The sequence below is a fragment of the Cryptomeria japonica genome, chromosome 3, assembly GCF_030272615.1.
Source record: "Cryptomeria japonica chromosome 3, Sugi_1.0, whole genome shotgun sequence".
In the NCBI taxonomy this organism is placed as follows: Eukaryota; Viridiplantae; Streptophyta; class Pinopsida; order Cupressales; family Cupressaceae; genus Cryptomeria; species Cryptomeria japonica.
The window spans coordinates 5,178,608-5,195,677 of NC_081407.1; the positions used below are offsets into that span (position 1 = coordinate 5,178,608).

The following is a 17,070-nucleotide window of genomic DNA, read 5'->3' on the forward strand; positions in this document are numbered from 1 at the left end:
ATGTGCTTAGTTCATTTGGCAAGACATTTTTAGGCATGGAACTGATTTAGCAATTAATCTGGGTCACTAGTTAAATTATATTAATTACTGTTATATGAGGAATGAAAGCAGATTTAATACAACTTGCACAAAGACATACTTCATCATTTTGACATTTAAGCGGATTGGCTTGGGGACATACCAGCCTGCTGGCTATGGGAAGGGATGCTTACTAGGTGCTGGTTCTTCATCACTGGGAAGAACCAGCGACTAGTCCTTTCATATCGTCTGCCGACTGATGCGTTCCCAGGGCAGTCCTCATGGTTGTCTAGGCATCATAAATTATGAAAACTGAAATAAATATTATTATTGAGTAACGAAGTTACTTGTTGGATGCTTCTCCTTGCCCTTCTCTTCTTGTCACCTCCTCTCTTGTGTTTCCTTGGGGTGCGGGTTTATACCTCTTTGAAACCACGTGATTCCCCTTGAAACATGACATCTAGTCCAGAGGTGGCTTGGGAATGAATGCGTCCTTTCATTACTCCCACTAGTTAAGATAAAACGTATTTTAAGCGGTAAAAATAATTTATGTACTGAAAATATATATATTTATGTACATGTATTGTTTAATGTTTCTAATCATTGCCTGCTGTCTACACGGGAATATGACAGGAACACCAGACCACTGTAGAACTAAAAATAAGTTGCTTGTTCCCTGTATTATTATTTGTTTGATTGATTGTATCTTTCGGAACTAGACATAGTTGTAGAAGGGTTTGGTGTTTTGTGTTTGCAATGTGTTTTTTTGGATTGACACTAATAAACAATAATATTCTTGCAATAAATGATCGTTCTGAAAATAGCAGAAAAAACTATCCAACTTGTGAACGTAAATTCCAGCTTTCATTATAGTTTCAAAGTTACAAAATTGCTGCTAAAGAGTATGACCTGATTCAGGAAATAGATCTTACAAATCAGATTGAGACATGCACAATAATAGTCTCTGAAACTTGATGGAGTGCTCCAAATAGCTGTATTGTAGGTCTGATTCACCAAGCTAGCAGCTACATAGGATACTCAAAAAACACCAAGTTGGCAGCCACTTAGGTCACTCAAAAAATTACTTACAGCTCTTTCAAAACTGCTCTTTTCAACTCAAAAAACCTCTTAACAGGGTAGTCTGATCTAGTCGCTCAAGAAGTGCGAAAAGAGTTGTCAAAACCTAGGCGACTTAGCCTAGGAATCACCACTTTTCTATGGAGCTGGTACAACCTGGCTGAAACTGATCTTTTGTTGAAATAACCCTTTGAACCTTTTGCAAACTGTTGTAAACTTGCTCCAAACTATTCTGCATGAAGTAATTGATGTTGCTCAATACCAAACAGCGGTTGGGAAGCTGATTTCAACTCCAAAATGGCTAGGAAAGGTGTGGCTAGACAGGCAGGCTGTTCACTCAGAAAAACCAGCAATGAAGGTCTAAATACTAATTTCTTTGTTGCCCAAATGAAACCCTTTAAGTAGGATTTCCCTACACAATTTTGGAAGATATCTCACTTCTGCAGGTATGAATCTTCATGAAGGATTTAGTCTTTACAAATTGGATTCTAAACCCTCAGGTTTAGCAAGCTCCTTAGGAGGCAAGAGAGGAATTAATCAACATAACATAACCCTAGAAAAAGACTCAAGTTGCCTTTAGAGCCTCTCTATCCTTATGCTCCAATTGGGGTTACCTTTTCAAGCACTCACCAAATGATATTGACTTGAGTTTACTTTACCTTTAATCTTTTACTAATACCATCTCTTTCTCTCTCCTAGAAAGGCGCTCAATTCACTCTCTCTCTAGACTCATATTATAAGTGCGCTTTTGGGAGGAGTATTACTTAAGCTAAAATATTATTTTAACTTGGCAACTTAAAATATTACAAAATAATATCTGATACCTCCCATTCTGTTCTAGCAAGCTGTCCGAAACAAGAGAAAACCAACTCAATCACAGATTCTCTACCCATCCCATTAGTCTACGAGGATCTGATGATAGACAACCTCGATTACCAAAGCTGGCTAGGAAGGGGAAATTACATGGTTTGTTGGATATTTTTCTTAAAAATGATGTATTAGAAATTATTTAAATCTCTTGATTGTTGGTTTGATATCCTAGAGAGGATGGTATCTTGATAATGAAATGCAAACATGTGGCATTTGAGCAAGATGGTAGTTATGTTGTATTTAAAATTCACTTTAAATACAAATTAAGTTGTTGAATTGCATGATTCATAGAAAATGCATATTCAAAAACTTGAAACTTCAATTGCTGAAGATTTCAGCCATGATTTATCCATTATAGACCACATGATAATCAAACAAAGTTCTATGAAACATTAGCATTTTATTTTTCTTATCATACAAAAAACAACTGTGCAATTGTCAAACATTCAAGAAATAATTTGTTTTATGTTTGTGTTCTAATTATGGGTTGACAATGCAGATGTTTCATAGTGCTCATTATGCTGGTGATGAACTATGCCCTAAATTCCATTCAGGTGAAGCATGGCAGAAAGTTTTTGGACCAGTCTTTATTTACCTTAATAATGCATCAAGAGGGACTCATCCATTTTCTCTGTGGCAAGATGCAAAGGCACAGGTAAAACTTATTTACCGTGAAACCTATATTGCATGCATATTAATCGGTGACGTGTTATCTGGTATACTGTAATAAATCAACAAAAATCTGTGGTTGGATTAGATCATTAGAGCATCATTTGCAATTCACAAAAAACACATTCTGCTTTATTTCACCTATTATGTTCTTTTTCTTTCTGAGTGTCGATTGCAAGTACTTACATTGTATATGGTAAGCTGCTTCCTTCCTTATGACTCTATGGTGCTACATCCTTTCTGACAACTTTAAAAATTGAGCATTTCTATATCTATGTATCCACTTTAGGATTTAGAACTTGGTAGGGATCAGCAAAAGCAGGGAAATATTTTGTTGTGTTATTATAACAGTTAGGTAAGATGAAGTAATTTCTCAATTTTTTGTAAAGTTTCAAGTTAGAATTTATTAGACTACTTGAGAGAGTTATGTCTTACTTTTTAAGCATCTATGATTCTATCCTAACAATCTGATACATATGTTCAAAGAGTTTTAATCCAACTTTCAAATTTTGCATGTATTATAAATTATAATATGCCCAGGCATTGAGTGATGGATGCAAGCTTCATAGGAAGGTTACATATTGTAACCTATAGTTACATTGGAAGAGTTGCAAAGAAATGAAAATGTGACGAGTACTCTATATCTTCCCCTGAAATTTACATTGAGTTATTTGGTCATCAATTTAATAGATTATGTGGCCCTACAATAAACCATTCTGTAATAGCCCCATCCAATCTTTCAAGGAAATCAAACAAGGAACATAGTATCGTCCAAAGGCATGGCAAGGCAAGGATGTCTCTCACACTAATTAGTTAGTAATAAATACATTGCTGTCCAAGAAGAGAATAAACAGATTCATCAAAGGCATAAGGAAGACTCACACACTATCGCTGCTTAAGGAAGGAACTACTACAATTTGAAACTAGTTAATTAACTAATGACATCATCAGTAACAAGGAGGAGACGTGACTTGGCACTTAACTAATTTAGTTGTTTGTATGGGTTATGGATGTTGAGACACAACTTATCACGTCATGCCGCTTCATACATTTTAAAGGAGGATCACAGGTTCTTCAGAAGGCAGGTAGTTTTGATTTTATATATACAATCCAGATCTGAAGCGCTCTATACGAGCCAATAAGAAGCCAAGGAAGAGGCAGTATTTTCCACCCCATTTGCAAGGCTAAGGCGTGCAAATATAAAGATACTATTCAGGCAAAGTGTCAAGAAGACATCGCATGTGTACAAAGTTATTTTTCAGGGAACGCGATAAGACATATATATATATATGAGCATTGCAAAGATATAAATCAGAAACAGCGATTACAAATATAGCAAGCTCACTTGTTCCTACATGTATATATTTCTGCAATCCGTCCTTCTACTCTGTGATCTTTGCATTGGGAGAGGATAAGTTCGTGGGTAATCAAAGACCTTTCAGTGATCATATTAGCTTCTTGTTTGGAACAGAATTTGGAATTCATAATAGATTGGGTCCTTTCCACTATTTGGCATTATTATTGATTGAATTACCCATTCTCTGATTAAAATACGATCTGTTCATAAATCTAATATACATCCATTTATACAATTCAATGCAATCTTGTCGTCTGATTCCTTGCAATATTGAACAATTGATCTTTAGGATAGAAGGTCAACTTAAGTGATTCAATAAGGGACATTACATTCCCAGTGCTTCCCTCCCCGTTCTAATATAATTCCATTTGGCACTTGATAGTAGCTGACCGGCAATGAAAATAGGATGATCGAGTTCTTGAGGTCCGACTTGTGCCAATGTTGCTTTGATTGCAAAATTTGATGCATCCTCATGGACATGAAACTCTTTGTTCCAATCAGGGTATGCAAGGATTGGTGAAATAATAGTGTACCTTTAGTTCACTTATGTAATCTCCTATTCTTTTGTCCATGTGAATGGTACTCCTTTTTCGTGAGCATGGCCAGTGGGTAGTGTTGATGTGTTTTTTAGGTACAATCAAACACAAAATAAAATACCGAGGTATCTTATCCTCTCTTGAATAAAGTCTCTCAAATGCTATGCTTCACGATCAAATGAGACAACTCCAAGGTTTCTATTGTCAGGTCTTGACTTGTGGATAAGCTCAATGGTTGATGTGATTGCTAGTAATCCAAGGGGACTTACATTGAATTCTTGAATGTTGAACATTTGGATGTTGCTGGAACTTAGATTCGAACTACTTGTTTGGAAAATAAAATGGCAAAAGAGATAGGGTTTAGGAGGACTAAGCTAGTCCAAAGAATTTGGGAACAATGAACAACCTTTAGTGAAACTCGACTAAGCCTTACTTTGACATGCAAAACAACAACTCTGCAAAGCTTAATGCGATCTTCTAAGGAAATGTAATGTCCCTACTAGTTAGAGACCACTGTCCTACAAAACAGGTTGTTAGAATACAACAAATATACATATATAGCTAATCTAATTTGCAGTTAAACTTAAATTACTTAATTAATGCTAATCTCAATTCCTATTTAATAAAAAGTATACAAGTGTAGTACTGGGACATGTCCTTAGGCGGCTGTGAAACTCGCCTTCTTGGAACCCATCTTGGTTCCAAGCCATCCAGGAAATCGAAGGTTAATTCGATTCCTGTCGTGGATGTAATTCCTTACACCCAAGCCATCCAGGAAATCGAAGGTTAATTCGATTCCTGTCTTGGACGTAATTTCTTATTCCCAAGCCATACCAAGGAAGACCATCCTATATGATCCATTCTTTGCCTTGGATGATGCATCTCATCATCCAAGTCTACCAGAGAGGACCGGCCAGATCCGTCTCTTCTTGGATGAACTAAGTCAACCAAGCCATATATATGCATATAGATATTCAGTATATACTACCTACCAGGGATTATCATAATCCCTCCATTAGGCTAAGGGAGATTCCTCCCTATAGCCTCCATCATATAATCACATTTATATTACATTTTATAATTTATTACTACTTTCCATTCCATAATCCACATTTACATATTCCTAACTTAACATGTATTCGATAACATATACTCAGGAAGTGTCCATTATCAAACATTCACATTTATTAACGTATATTCCTAACTATTCATTGATATGTATTCATTAACATATGTTTACACATATTCATTAACATCTAAAAATCATTCATTAACATATGTAATAAACTGTTCATTACTATATTCACTAACATATGTATTAAAGTATTTATTATTTATATTCATTAACATATATAATACAATATTCACTCCTTACTTACCTGTGCGTAACCTGTTGCCATAGCTTCCAGACCTTTCTCTTTAACCATGTAGCAGTCCTCCTTCCTTTTCTGTTGCCTCCCTCCCATCTGTGTGCTACTGTTTCCCCTTTATACCTCGTGAAGGGTTGTACCCCTCCATGGGTCCCCTTCCGCATGAAGGGATGCGATGATAATCGGCTGCGATTACTGTCGCACCACTTTGTGCGGGGGTAATCGTGGGGGGGGGGCTTGTTAATAGTTTTAATATATGTTAATATTACATTGTGCGGGGGGGCTTTATTATATTTTGAATATTTGATGTTTTAAATATATTAACTATTACATTGACATATATTAAATATTGACATTGTAAATATATTAAATATTAAATAATACTTTCTTTATTATTATATATTAAATATATTTCCTTTATTTTTTATATATTACTATTTATCATTTTAATCATTTATTTATAATAACCTTATTTAATTAATCCATATATTAATATTATTAAATAATCTTACATTAGGTGATACCGTAGGGGTTATCACAGGAAAGCAGGTGATATTCAAATCACTATCAACAACAAGGATACCATCAAGGTGATGCATATCAAAGTACGAATAGCAATTGAAGTTAAGCTCATTTAAGGATCCCAGTTGACCACACAAAGAAAACTTACAATCAACAAATTGGTAGTGGTATGGATAAATGAATTTCACCATTAGTCATTCACAATTCCTTTCATTCATCTAATCAACATCAAAATGAATTGAAAAGTAGAGACCATGCAACTTGTTGAAATGACACATTAATTCATCATAGCTTCAATGAAATGATATGCTCTTTACAACTTTGGCAACAATCTTTGCCTTCTCCTAATCTAATTTCTATTCTAATTGCTAACCATTTTTTATTCTTCTACCTTTGCTAACTTGCTATTAATCTCTTCTTTACAAATGAAAGATTTGAGCCTTTTATAGTGCTCTCAATACAATTCTATAGCTCAGATTGATTCACAATCAATGGCCACGATTACATGATAGAAAACCCTAATTAGGGTTTGTTACAACAAACTCCTGACTAATGAGAAATTTACTCTTAGGTTCAATATTGAATGTGAACCAATGGAATATGAGGGTGAATCAATGTTGACGTGTATTTTGTACACAATCATACTCAGAATAAAATACCCAAGGGTATCTTATCCTCTCTTGAATAAAGCCTCTGATTGCTGAAGATGTTGCAAAAAAAGGATCAATCAGGGTGACTCCAATGTTCTTTTATGTAGGGTCTCTACGTGTGGATAAGCACCAGTGGTCGTTGTGAATGCTGTTTCATCAAGGGGCCTTACGTCCTCCAAGCTGTAGGAACAAGATTTCTCTAAACTAACAAATTCTCAAAAAGATCAAAGGGTAGAGTTTGCAAAGGATAAATTCTAATCTAATCTTATGAATGACCTAATGTAGGCTAGACTTGGCAAGATTCTACCAATTTCAATATTGCCATGAAATAACAACCCAACTGAAATTGATGCGATCTTCTAAGGTAACAAATGATTTTTCAATTCATCAAGGATTATGGACACTACCACAAAGGCACATATCCAAAGCTCAATGACGATTGAAGGTTTAAGTAATTCAAGTCTCTCCAGTTGACCACACAAGGCGTTCCCACAATCAGTAAGAAGCTAGTGGTTTGGAATGTGAACCTCACCAAAATCAAGCCCAACACTTAGTCCTTCAAACTTAAATACTACTTCGACTGAGAATGATTCAAGAAAGTAAACAACCATGAAGATAGCCACAAGAATTGCAATAAAACACCATAACTTCAATATTTTATTGATCTCAAAGCCAAAATAGACAACAATTGTTTGGAATTCTTTCTTCAAACTCAATCTTGCTACAAAATAACTTTCTTCTCTCAAAAAGCTCTAATCTTCTAACTATTTCTTATTTTCTAACTACAAAATGAAAATGAGTGAGGATATATATAGCATCCTCAATTACAATGAACGGCCCAGATCAAAAGAAGATCAACGGCTGAGATTCTGACACCTAAACCCTAATTAGGGTTTTATTACAAAAGTTCCCTTTTTATTGCACAATATTAAATGCATAGCCAAATATTTAATTTGGCACAAAAATCTAGGAAACATAGACCAATGATAATTAAGGTGCCATGTCATCTATAACAACCTCTCTTCTAGAACCTTGTTCCCTTTCCAATGCTCCTTTTTAGCATATGCAATGAATCTGGACACGATTCCTTCAATCTCAGCCATAGGAATCTCGGGAAGATTCCTCATTCGTTCCTCCAAGTGAATAATCTGATCAAAGGCCTTGAGAAGAGCTGCGTCCCATTCAGGCTCGAGTTCCTTAATTTTCTCAATCAGGAGCATAGTAGCAAACATTTGATCTCTTTGCTCATCTGTAATAACATTCTCACCTTTGCAAAAGATGACTTTGACCCTTTCTTCTAATTCTTGGAGATCCACATCTGTCTCAACTTCGATCCTTCTGCCAAGAATAGTGCATAAAACCCCAAATACCTTGTCCTGGATTGGATGGATGACCTCCTCCACTTGATTGCATTTGGCGCTGGTGTCCTCGAAAAGAACTTCCTTCATCTGGAGTAAAGTAGACCACTGGAGTAAATTATGAGCTCCTCCATCCATTATCTTTTCTTGTGCTAAGATCTTCCTCGATGTTTGCCTGATTACTTGAAGGACAGGAATGATAACATCTTTAGTATGGGCAAAGGCGGCTACTGTTATCATTAGGTTGTGGATGATCTCAAGGACCTGGATAGCCCGATGAATGGTCTGCATCATTCTTGTTGCAAACTCAATGGCAACTGTATGGGATTTGTCAATCCAAGAGCTCATAAGCTGGACCAAGCTCTTAACTTTCTCTGCTTCACCAACTGATTCAAGGGGAAGATACTGCTGGATCCTGACGTCCCAAGGGCTGACTGAGGTGGCTAAAGTAGCTTCTCCAAGCACCTCTCTCTCTCTCAAGTTTTCTACTCTTTTCCATTTCTTCCTTAAGTTTATCTTTAAGTGCCTCAAATGAATCAGTTGCCTCATCCAGTGCCTGCTCGGTGGTGAGTGGACCAAGCTCAACGGTTTCTACATCATATTCTTCTGCAAGGATTTCACCCTCGTACTTGTCCACTGCCGGTGTAGCTATCTACAACTTCCTGGATCCAGTCTCATCTCTGATCATCTTGGGCATTTTGGTGGCCTTCTTCTTTTCTGTTACTCTCTGAGAATCTCCAACAAGGCTATCTAAATCAATCACATTATCTTCATCTTCGATCACAATTACCCTTGTTAATCTCTCCTTCAACTGATCTGGAATGGCGGACCTTGTCTCTCTAACTTGTATTTCTTTAGGTAGTGACTCTTCTTTCCGGAGAGGAGACGTCGCTTCATCGTCATTCTGGTCTTCATGTGGCTCATTGACCTGGGGAGATTGACTTGATGAACGTTGAGATGCCTGTCCTTCTTCATGTTTATCATTCTGAACCATTGACTCCATAGATTCCTCAACTTCAAGTGTCCTCTTCTCTTGTCGAGAAGATGTGCCGGATGAGTGATCTCGATTGGCCTCTTGCTTCTTCTTGGAAGATTCTCTTTTCTCAGGGCTTTCCTTCCTCTTCGCACCTCTATGATGGGGATTGCCTTCACTTACGCTTCTGGGGTGAAGATTGCCTTCGCTTGTGCTTCTAGGATGAGGATGGCCCTCACTTACGCTTGCTCCTTCTGCCGACCTTTCCTCCAAGGTAAAAGTCATTGATATATTCTGCTCTCTCAACTTTTGATGTTGCACATCAACCCATCTGCGAGTACAAGACAAAACTGGAGCCATCAAAGTTTTCAAGTCCACAACCTCAGGTTCATTCCAATCTATCTTTACTGCCTTGTCCTCTCTATCATAAGAGGATTGGAGGTACCTGCCACTGTCCTGAGCTTGATCGGCCACTTTGTAAACTTTGCATTTCCTGATGAAATCCAAAGGCAATCTGGAATGCATCTTTCTTTTCACTTCTAAATCATCTGAGAGATTCATCCAAAAGTCTTCTACCTGACATTCATGCTTGTATTTTCTACCAACTGTCTCTTCTATATGCCCATAAGGATCAAAATTCTCTCTCAATGAAAAGAATGAAAACGAATACAAGGCCAACTCCCTTTCTGCATCATCTAAAGCTGGAACATTAGGACATACCTCAACTGAATTTCCTAATATGATAGGTACAGGAATTCCATTTCCATGCCTGTGTCTGAATGCCTTCGCATAAGCTGCCAGTTGCCTAGTCACCTCAAGTAGTACTATCCTGTCTGTCGGATATCTTGGCAACATATATGGAGGTGAAGGACACCCATGAACTCTAATATATGTAAACTTCTGGAATTGGATAAACCAAGCACCATACCTCTTTACAAGTTCTTGTGCCTCCTGAGATAGCCGATTATGAATCCCGCCTTGCAGTGTCCTGGTGATGTTCATTGTGAAGGTATCATTGACTAACTTGTAATTACTCCCAGGTGGATGATGCAAATGAACATAAGAGTCACAAACTCTGACTTCTCCAGGTCCTCTTCCAATTGCTCCTCTGTGAGGTAATCCTACATATTCAAAACTCCTGATTAAGGCATACATGATGTACGAACTCATGTGGAAGGATTTAGTAGCCTTCAGTCTTCTCAACTGTACGTCCAAGCAATGGCTAATAATTCTAGCCCAATGAATTGTTCCTTTTCCTTGAACTATCACTTGGATGAAGAAGAACATCCACTTCTCAAAATAGAAGGCTTGAGGAGCGCCTGTAACTCGATTGAGTAAGGTTATCAAATCTCTGTACTCCTCCTGGAAGTCGATCCTATGTGGTGTGTTGGGAATCTTGCTTAGGCGAGGACGACTTTTGAGTAGCCAATTCTTGTTGATGATGCTCAAGCAAGTGTCTGGATCATCTTCGTACATGGATCTAGCTCCTTCCAAGCTTTTGTAAATCATGTCTTTATGTTCTGGTAGATGAAGAGCTTCACTGATAGCCTCATCTGAAAGATAAGCCAAAGTGTTTCCTTCCTTGGACACGATCGATCTTGACTGTGGGTCATAATGGCGGGCACATTCGATCATCAACTCATGGCACTGGACTGCAGGAGGGAAGCCGGCCGCCTTGATAATGCCACTTTCAATTATTCTCCTTGCGACAGGTGATGGCTTGCCAATGTAAGGGACCTCTCGAAACTTCTTTACACTGAAGTTTCCCAAGTTGGTATCTCCAATGTTGCTCCATTTTGACACGATCTTGGTCTCCAATTCTTCATTCTTTTGATCTTCCTTCATGAGAGCTGGACGACTGGTGGATGCTCCTGGCTTTGGGGTCACCATCTTGACACCTACACAACATTTCATAATGAGCAATATATCTTGGAACGTAAAAATATAGATTAAGTTTAAATTTAGGAAACTTCATGATAAATCCTTGAATTATCATTTCCTAAATATGACGATGCAATTGGAAATTCAAAATTTCAAAATTTAAACAAGGCTAGGAAGATCTTCACCATACCCTTCTTTGAGAACTATCTCTAAAAAAGATGCAAAAATTAAGAAATTTGCTAGGCAAAATGTGGATCGAAGTCTTCAACGTGAGCTTCCTCTAGCAATTTCACCACCCTTAGCCTTCAACGCTTTGAGGAAAATTCGCTCCTCCTCTAACCTCTAGCAAAGCTCGCACTTCTCCTTGGATTGAAAAATCGCACCTTCTCTTTGGATGAGATTTCGCTCTTCTCTTTGGATGAGATTTCGCTCCTTTTGTTGCTTCTCCAAATCGCACTTAAACAATGATTGAATGATGGATCAAAATGTTTCACAATACCTTTCTTATATAGGCGCTCACCATTATACTCTCCCATAGGCCGACTTGGTGGAAATGAAGCAAATAATAAACAAAATTAAATAGAAAGGAGGCCGACCTTTATAAAATATTTAAAATAAAACTCCAAGCGCACTCCTTTCATTTAATAATTTAATTAATTAATCAAATGCCTTTGCAATTAAATTTCGATTTTTAAAAGGCTAAATTCAATTATTAAATGCCTTATGCGAACTCATTAAATGCCAATTTTAATTAAAAAATATTTCAAAGTTTTATCGAATTTGGCATTTAATGCAATTCAAAAAGTGTTGGCGCCTAGTATGGGAGATATTTGGGACATCAAAATATTGCTCTGGTCCCTGGGTGAGGGACAGGAGCGCCTCATGCATTTTAGCCTTGCGTTCTTGTCTTTTCCAACCGCCAAATCGAGTTGCGAGGCAGGCAATGATCTTTATTGTTTGCTTCATGCATGTCCAATTTACCTTTTCAAGACTAACTGAGCTATCCCAAGGATTTTCGCCCTGGTCCTCCAGTGAAGGACAGGAGCGAACTTTGCATTTGAGCTTGAAATTGTTGACTTTTGGGGGCAATTCCTTGTTCATCATCCTTCGAAAGGCATTTTGGACTTTGCATGACCTTGCCTTGGCGTGGTTTTGGAAGGAAATGACTAATTCTATATAAATCGCCCTGGTCCTCCAGTGAAGGACAGGAGCGATCCTTAGTCCATGGCGCAAATCTTCAATCAACTTGATATCAAATTGTCTTCAAGGTGTAAAATGTCATTGCTTACTCCATCTTGAATGTTTGAAACGAAAGCGGCATCTTAAAATTAGGTATACTTGAATATTTCGCTCTGGTCCCTTGGAGAGGGACAGGAGCGCCTTAACAAATTCCATCAAGTTCTCGTGGTCTTCGCAACTTTGTTCCTCTTCGAAGCGTTCCTAATATCATCTCCATCATGCGCCTAGGCTCGGACTTGTCCAAATTCGGAGAGGAAGGCTGGACAATCTATATTTCGCCCTGGTCCCTTGGAGAGGGACAGGAGCGATCTTGCATTTATAAGCTCACTTGTATTTTGCCAACTTTCAAATTTGTCTTCAATGGAGCGATTAGGCCTTCCTTTACTCATCCAAAACATGAGATTCGTTTTAACTTTGCGGGAAATTTGCCTTATGAGGAGATCGCTCTGGTCCCTTGGAGAGGGACAGGAGCGCCTTGGCCATTATGGGCTTACTTTGCGTTTTGCAACCTTCAAAATTATCTTCAACGGGTTGATTGTGCCTTCTTTCCTTCATCTCAAGCTTGAAATTCGCTTTACCTTGGTCCAAAACTTGTCTTGAGGGAAAATCACTCTGGTCCCTGGGAGAGGGACAGGAGCTACCTTTGAAATTCGCTTTGGTCCCTTGGTCAAGGACAGGAGCGCCCATTGCAACTTGGGTTGATTTTCAACTTTGTAGACGGCTCAAGTTATATTCAATAAGCAAAACGAACTTTCCTTGCCCTCGTCAAATCGCGAAATCATTTAAATCTTGTGAGGACAATGCAATTTAGGAATTCAAGCTCCGGTCCTTCAGTGAGGGACAGGAGCGATTTTGTCATTTTAGCATATTTCCTTACTAGTTGGTCGCTCAAATTATATTCAATGGACAAAACGTGCCCTCCTTGACCTCTTCCAATCAAAAAAAATGTCTTGGCCCTGCAAGGATAGTGCAATTCTGAAAAACAAGCTCCGGTCCTTCAGTGAGGGACAGGAGCGATTTTGTTCCTTAGGGTCAAATCTTCACAATTTTCATCTCAATTCTCCTTTGCTGGGAAAGATATCATCATTTTGCAAGCTATGACCAAGAGTCAAAATCCAAAAAATGTCCAAGGAGATGCGTTTGAGGAAAATCGCTCTGGTCCCTGGGAGAGGGACAGGAGCGAACTTGCCTTGAATCCTCAAAATTCATCATTTTTGAGTCTTTGAAATCTTCAAAATATTCAATTTACGTCCAATTTGTCCTCCTGGAGACCCTGCATAAAACAATTTAAACAAGTCAATAACCAATATGCACCAAAATATCATTTTCGCCCTGGTCCCTGGGTGGGGGACAGGAGCGATTTCACCTCTGCAGGCCAAAATATCCACCTTTTTGATCTTCAATCACTTGACAAGGCAAAATTAGGCCATTTCCAAGGCCAGGGGCAAGTTAGTAAACTTTACAAAATTTGGTCAAAATTCACCGGGACAAAATTACATAATTTAATCATTGAAATGCTAACACTTTTAAACCTAACTTGAAATTGCCCTCAAAATCTTAACTGGACCCATCCTGAGACAAACTTGACTTCCTGGCAGGCTCATCCTATTTCAAAATTGCAATCAATGCGAGGATGCTTAATAATCTGTCAAAATTGGACTGGACTTCAGCTTGAAAATAACAAAGGAAACCCTAAGGCTTAACCCTAATCCAGACGACTCACTCATTCGATTCAAAACCCTAAAGGCAGAGAGAAGAACAGGCAAAACAAGAGCGAAAAAGAGGGGGCCCCCATTTTAATGGGGCGATGTGTGAAATGGTCACAACAGGTAGGTAGCTCGAAGTTTGTGCCTCCATATGATGAGTTAGGTGCGTTGCATCTAGACATGCCGACATGGAATCCCTCTGATTGGTGGAATGATGACTAGGATGCCATCTCAACTTGCACTTGTAGACTTGATTCGTCATTATGAATGAGTATTGAGTAATATCTCTTGATACTCAACATTATTCAGTTTGCTTAATGTGATGATGATGGGAAGTATCATTATGTTTAAACAAACTTTAATTAATTCTTTTGAAACTATCTGTTTCCTTGATCATGTTTGATGTAGACTATGTGATGCCCTTGGTTGATCTCGTCTTGTTCATGATCTACTTGACCTTGAGCTCTAACTTCATCTCTTTCCATTTTGCATTGCCTCTTTACATCAGACCTTATGTTTGTGATTTCTTCCTTAGTCACCTGCAAAGCAAACAAAAGGATATCAAAAACATAGAATACATATTAACTTCACTTACCTTTCACTCCCATATGTCTTTCACTCCCATATGTCTGATTTTGTGCTTGCTATAGGTCTGATGCAATACGAATTTTCACACAATTCTGCCCAGGCTGCCCTCAAATTGGACTGGAAATTTTCCAGATTGAACTTAGAACCTTTATAATACAAATCGCCTCTCTCAAAAGTATATTTTGATCAATGAAATGATCAAAATTCTTTGTCCAAATCGCTGATCTCCTTTGTTCAATTGCTGTCTTGAAGATGAGAATCGCCTTTCAAAATTATCACCTTGAATGTGTTGAAGAAAAACTTGCTGATGTCTTGAAGTGCAGATCGAATTTTGTTTGGATGATATTTAGATGTATGATAGAATGAATTATTAATGTCATCCTTTATAGGCGCTAGAAACTAAGAGTCATCACCTTTCATCTCAAATTCTCACTAAGACGACTTTGCATCTTTATAGGAGTAGGGGGTAGGGTGGTAAGGGAGTGTGGGTAGTGGGATAGGATGGGATAGGATAGAAGGTAAGCTTAGGGAAATAAGGGAGGTAAAGACTATGAGTTGTGGGTTAGGAAAATGGGGGTTGGGGAATCAAGGTATACGAGGATAGATAAGTGGGTAGGGAGGTAGGTAAGGGGTAGAATAAGATAGGAAGGTAATAATGATGGATGTAGGGGGATGTAAGGGATAGTTAGGATGGGATGTAGGTAGTGGTAGGGGTAGGTTAGAATGTAGGATGGAAGTTGGGAAATATAAGGGTTGGAATAAAAGTAGGTATTGGAAGGTTAAGGGGGTGAGATGGAAGGAAGGGTTTATGGATGAAATGTTAGGAAGGGGTGGAATGAAAGGAGAAGGGAGATGGATGCAAGATGGAAGGGAAGCGATTAGGCTTGGGCATTCGCTAGTTATACTGGGAGAGGCAGTTCGGAAGCCTTGGAGGGAAAAGGAAGTGTTTTACCTCACTTCATTCTAAAGGGAGAGACTTGATCAGCTCCCGAGTAACTACAAACAAAAGGCTAATAGCAAAGACTCGACAACTACCAACGACTAAGCTAAGACAAGTAACCTAGAAAGCAAAAAAAAAAGTGGGGGTCCCCATTTGCAATGGGGCAATGTGTGAAACGTCACAATAGGTAGGATATTTGGGAAAAGTTATTTATAAACCGTTGATAATAATCTACATGGCTTAGGAATGATTTAACTTTAGTGACATCATTTGGTGCTTCCACCTATGCAATTGCTCTTATTTTATCTAGACTAGTCTTCAACCCCACTTTATAGACTATGTGCCCCAGGAGTTTACCATGTATCATGAATCAACATTTTTGGGATTTTAGGCCAATTGTACAGATCTACATCATTTCATGCATTTAGTGAGAGCCTCCAAATGAGTTTCTTGGTCACTGTAGATTGACCAATCGTCGAGGAATGATTTGAAGTTCCCCACTAATGTCTTGTCAAAGATGTGGAGATTTATTCTTTGGAAAGTAGTTGTGGCATTGCATAGTCCAAAGGCATCCGATTGTAAGGAGGTATTTTACTAGCAATATTTTGCCGTGGTTTTCTTCCATAAGGCTTTCTATGTAAAATCATGTGTCTCTTATATGTTTGGATTTTTGTGATTGCTTCATTGTGATTATTAAAGTTTAAATAGTTAAAGATTGACTTATAGTAATTCACCCCCCCTCTTAGTATAGGTGTGTGTGTTTCATCAATTGGTATCAATGGGGGTTTCTTCGGAATTAGCCTAACTGCTTGAAGGAAGATTTCAAGAACACACATGGTGTCCTAAGAAGGTTTATCTTCAAATTGACCTCCATTCTTTGATGCAACTAACTATGCCTTTTGGAGCATAAAGATGCACACCTATTTAATGGCTTTTAGATTTGATATATGGAAATAGGTTGTGGATGGCTATGTGGCACCATCTCTTCCACCGACATATCAAGTTGGAAAGAGGACAAGTGTAAATAATGCTAAAGTAATGAATGCAATTCTATGTGGCCTATTTGAATCAAATTTGTCAAATTTAGGCAATACACATCAATAATAGAAATGTGGGACAAGCTTCAGATGATCTATGAAGGTGATGACAAAGTGAAGAAGGCTAACCTCCAAACCCTCAGGAGACAATTTGAGAGTTTGAAGATGAAGGATGAAGAAAATATTGCAGCCTATCTACCTCGCATGGATGAAATTGCCAACATTTTCTGTGGTCTTCAAGAGAAGGGTGAGGATGCAATAATTGTGCAAAAGGTATTA

At 38.1% G+C, this 17,070-nt stretch overlaps 1 protein-coding gene across 1 annotated transcript in view; it reads left to right on the forward strand.

Moving 5' to 3' along the window:
• LOC131051138 (uncharacterized) overlaps window positions 1-17,070 on the forward strand; it is a 238,615-nt gene that overhangs the window by 89,482 nt on the left and 132,063 nt on the right. The window contains exon 7 of the mRNA XM_057985520.2: window positions 2,465-2,620. Coding sequence (XP_057841503.2) covers window positions 2,465-2,620 — 156 coding nt within the window. The remainder of the gene's footprint in view (window positions 1-2,464; window positions 2,621-17,070) is intronic.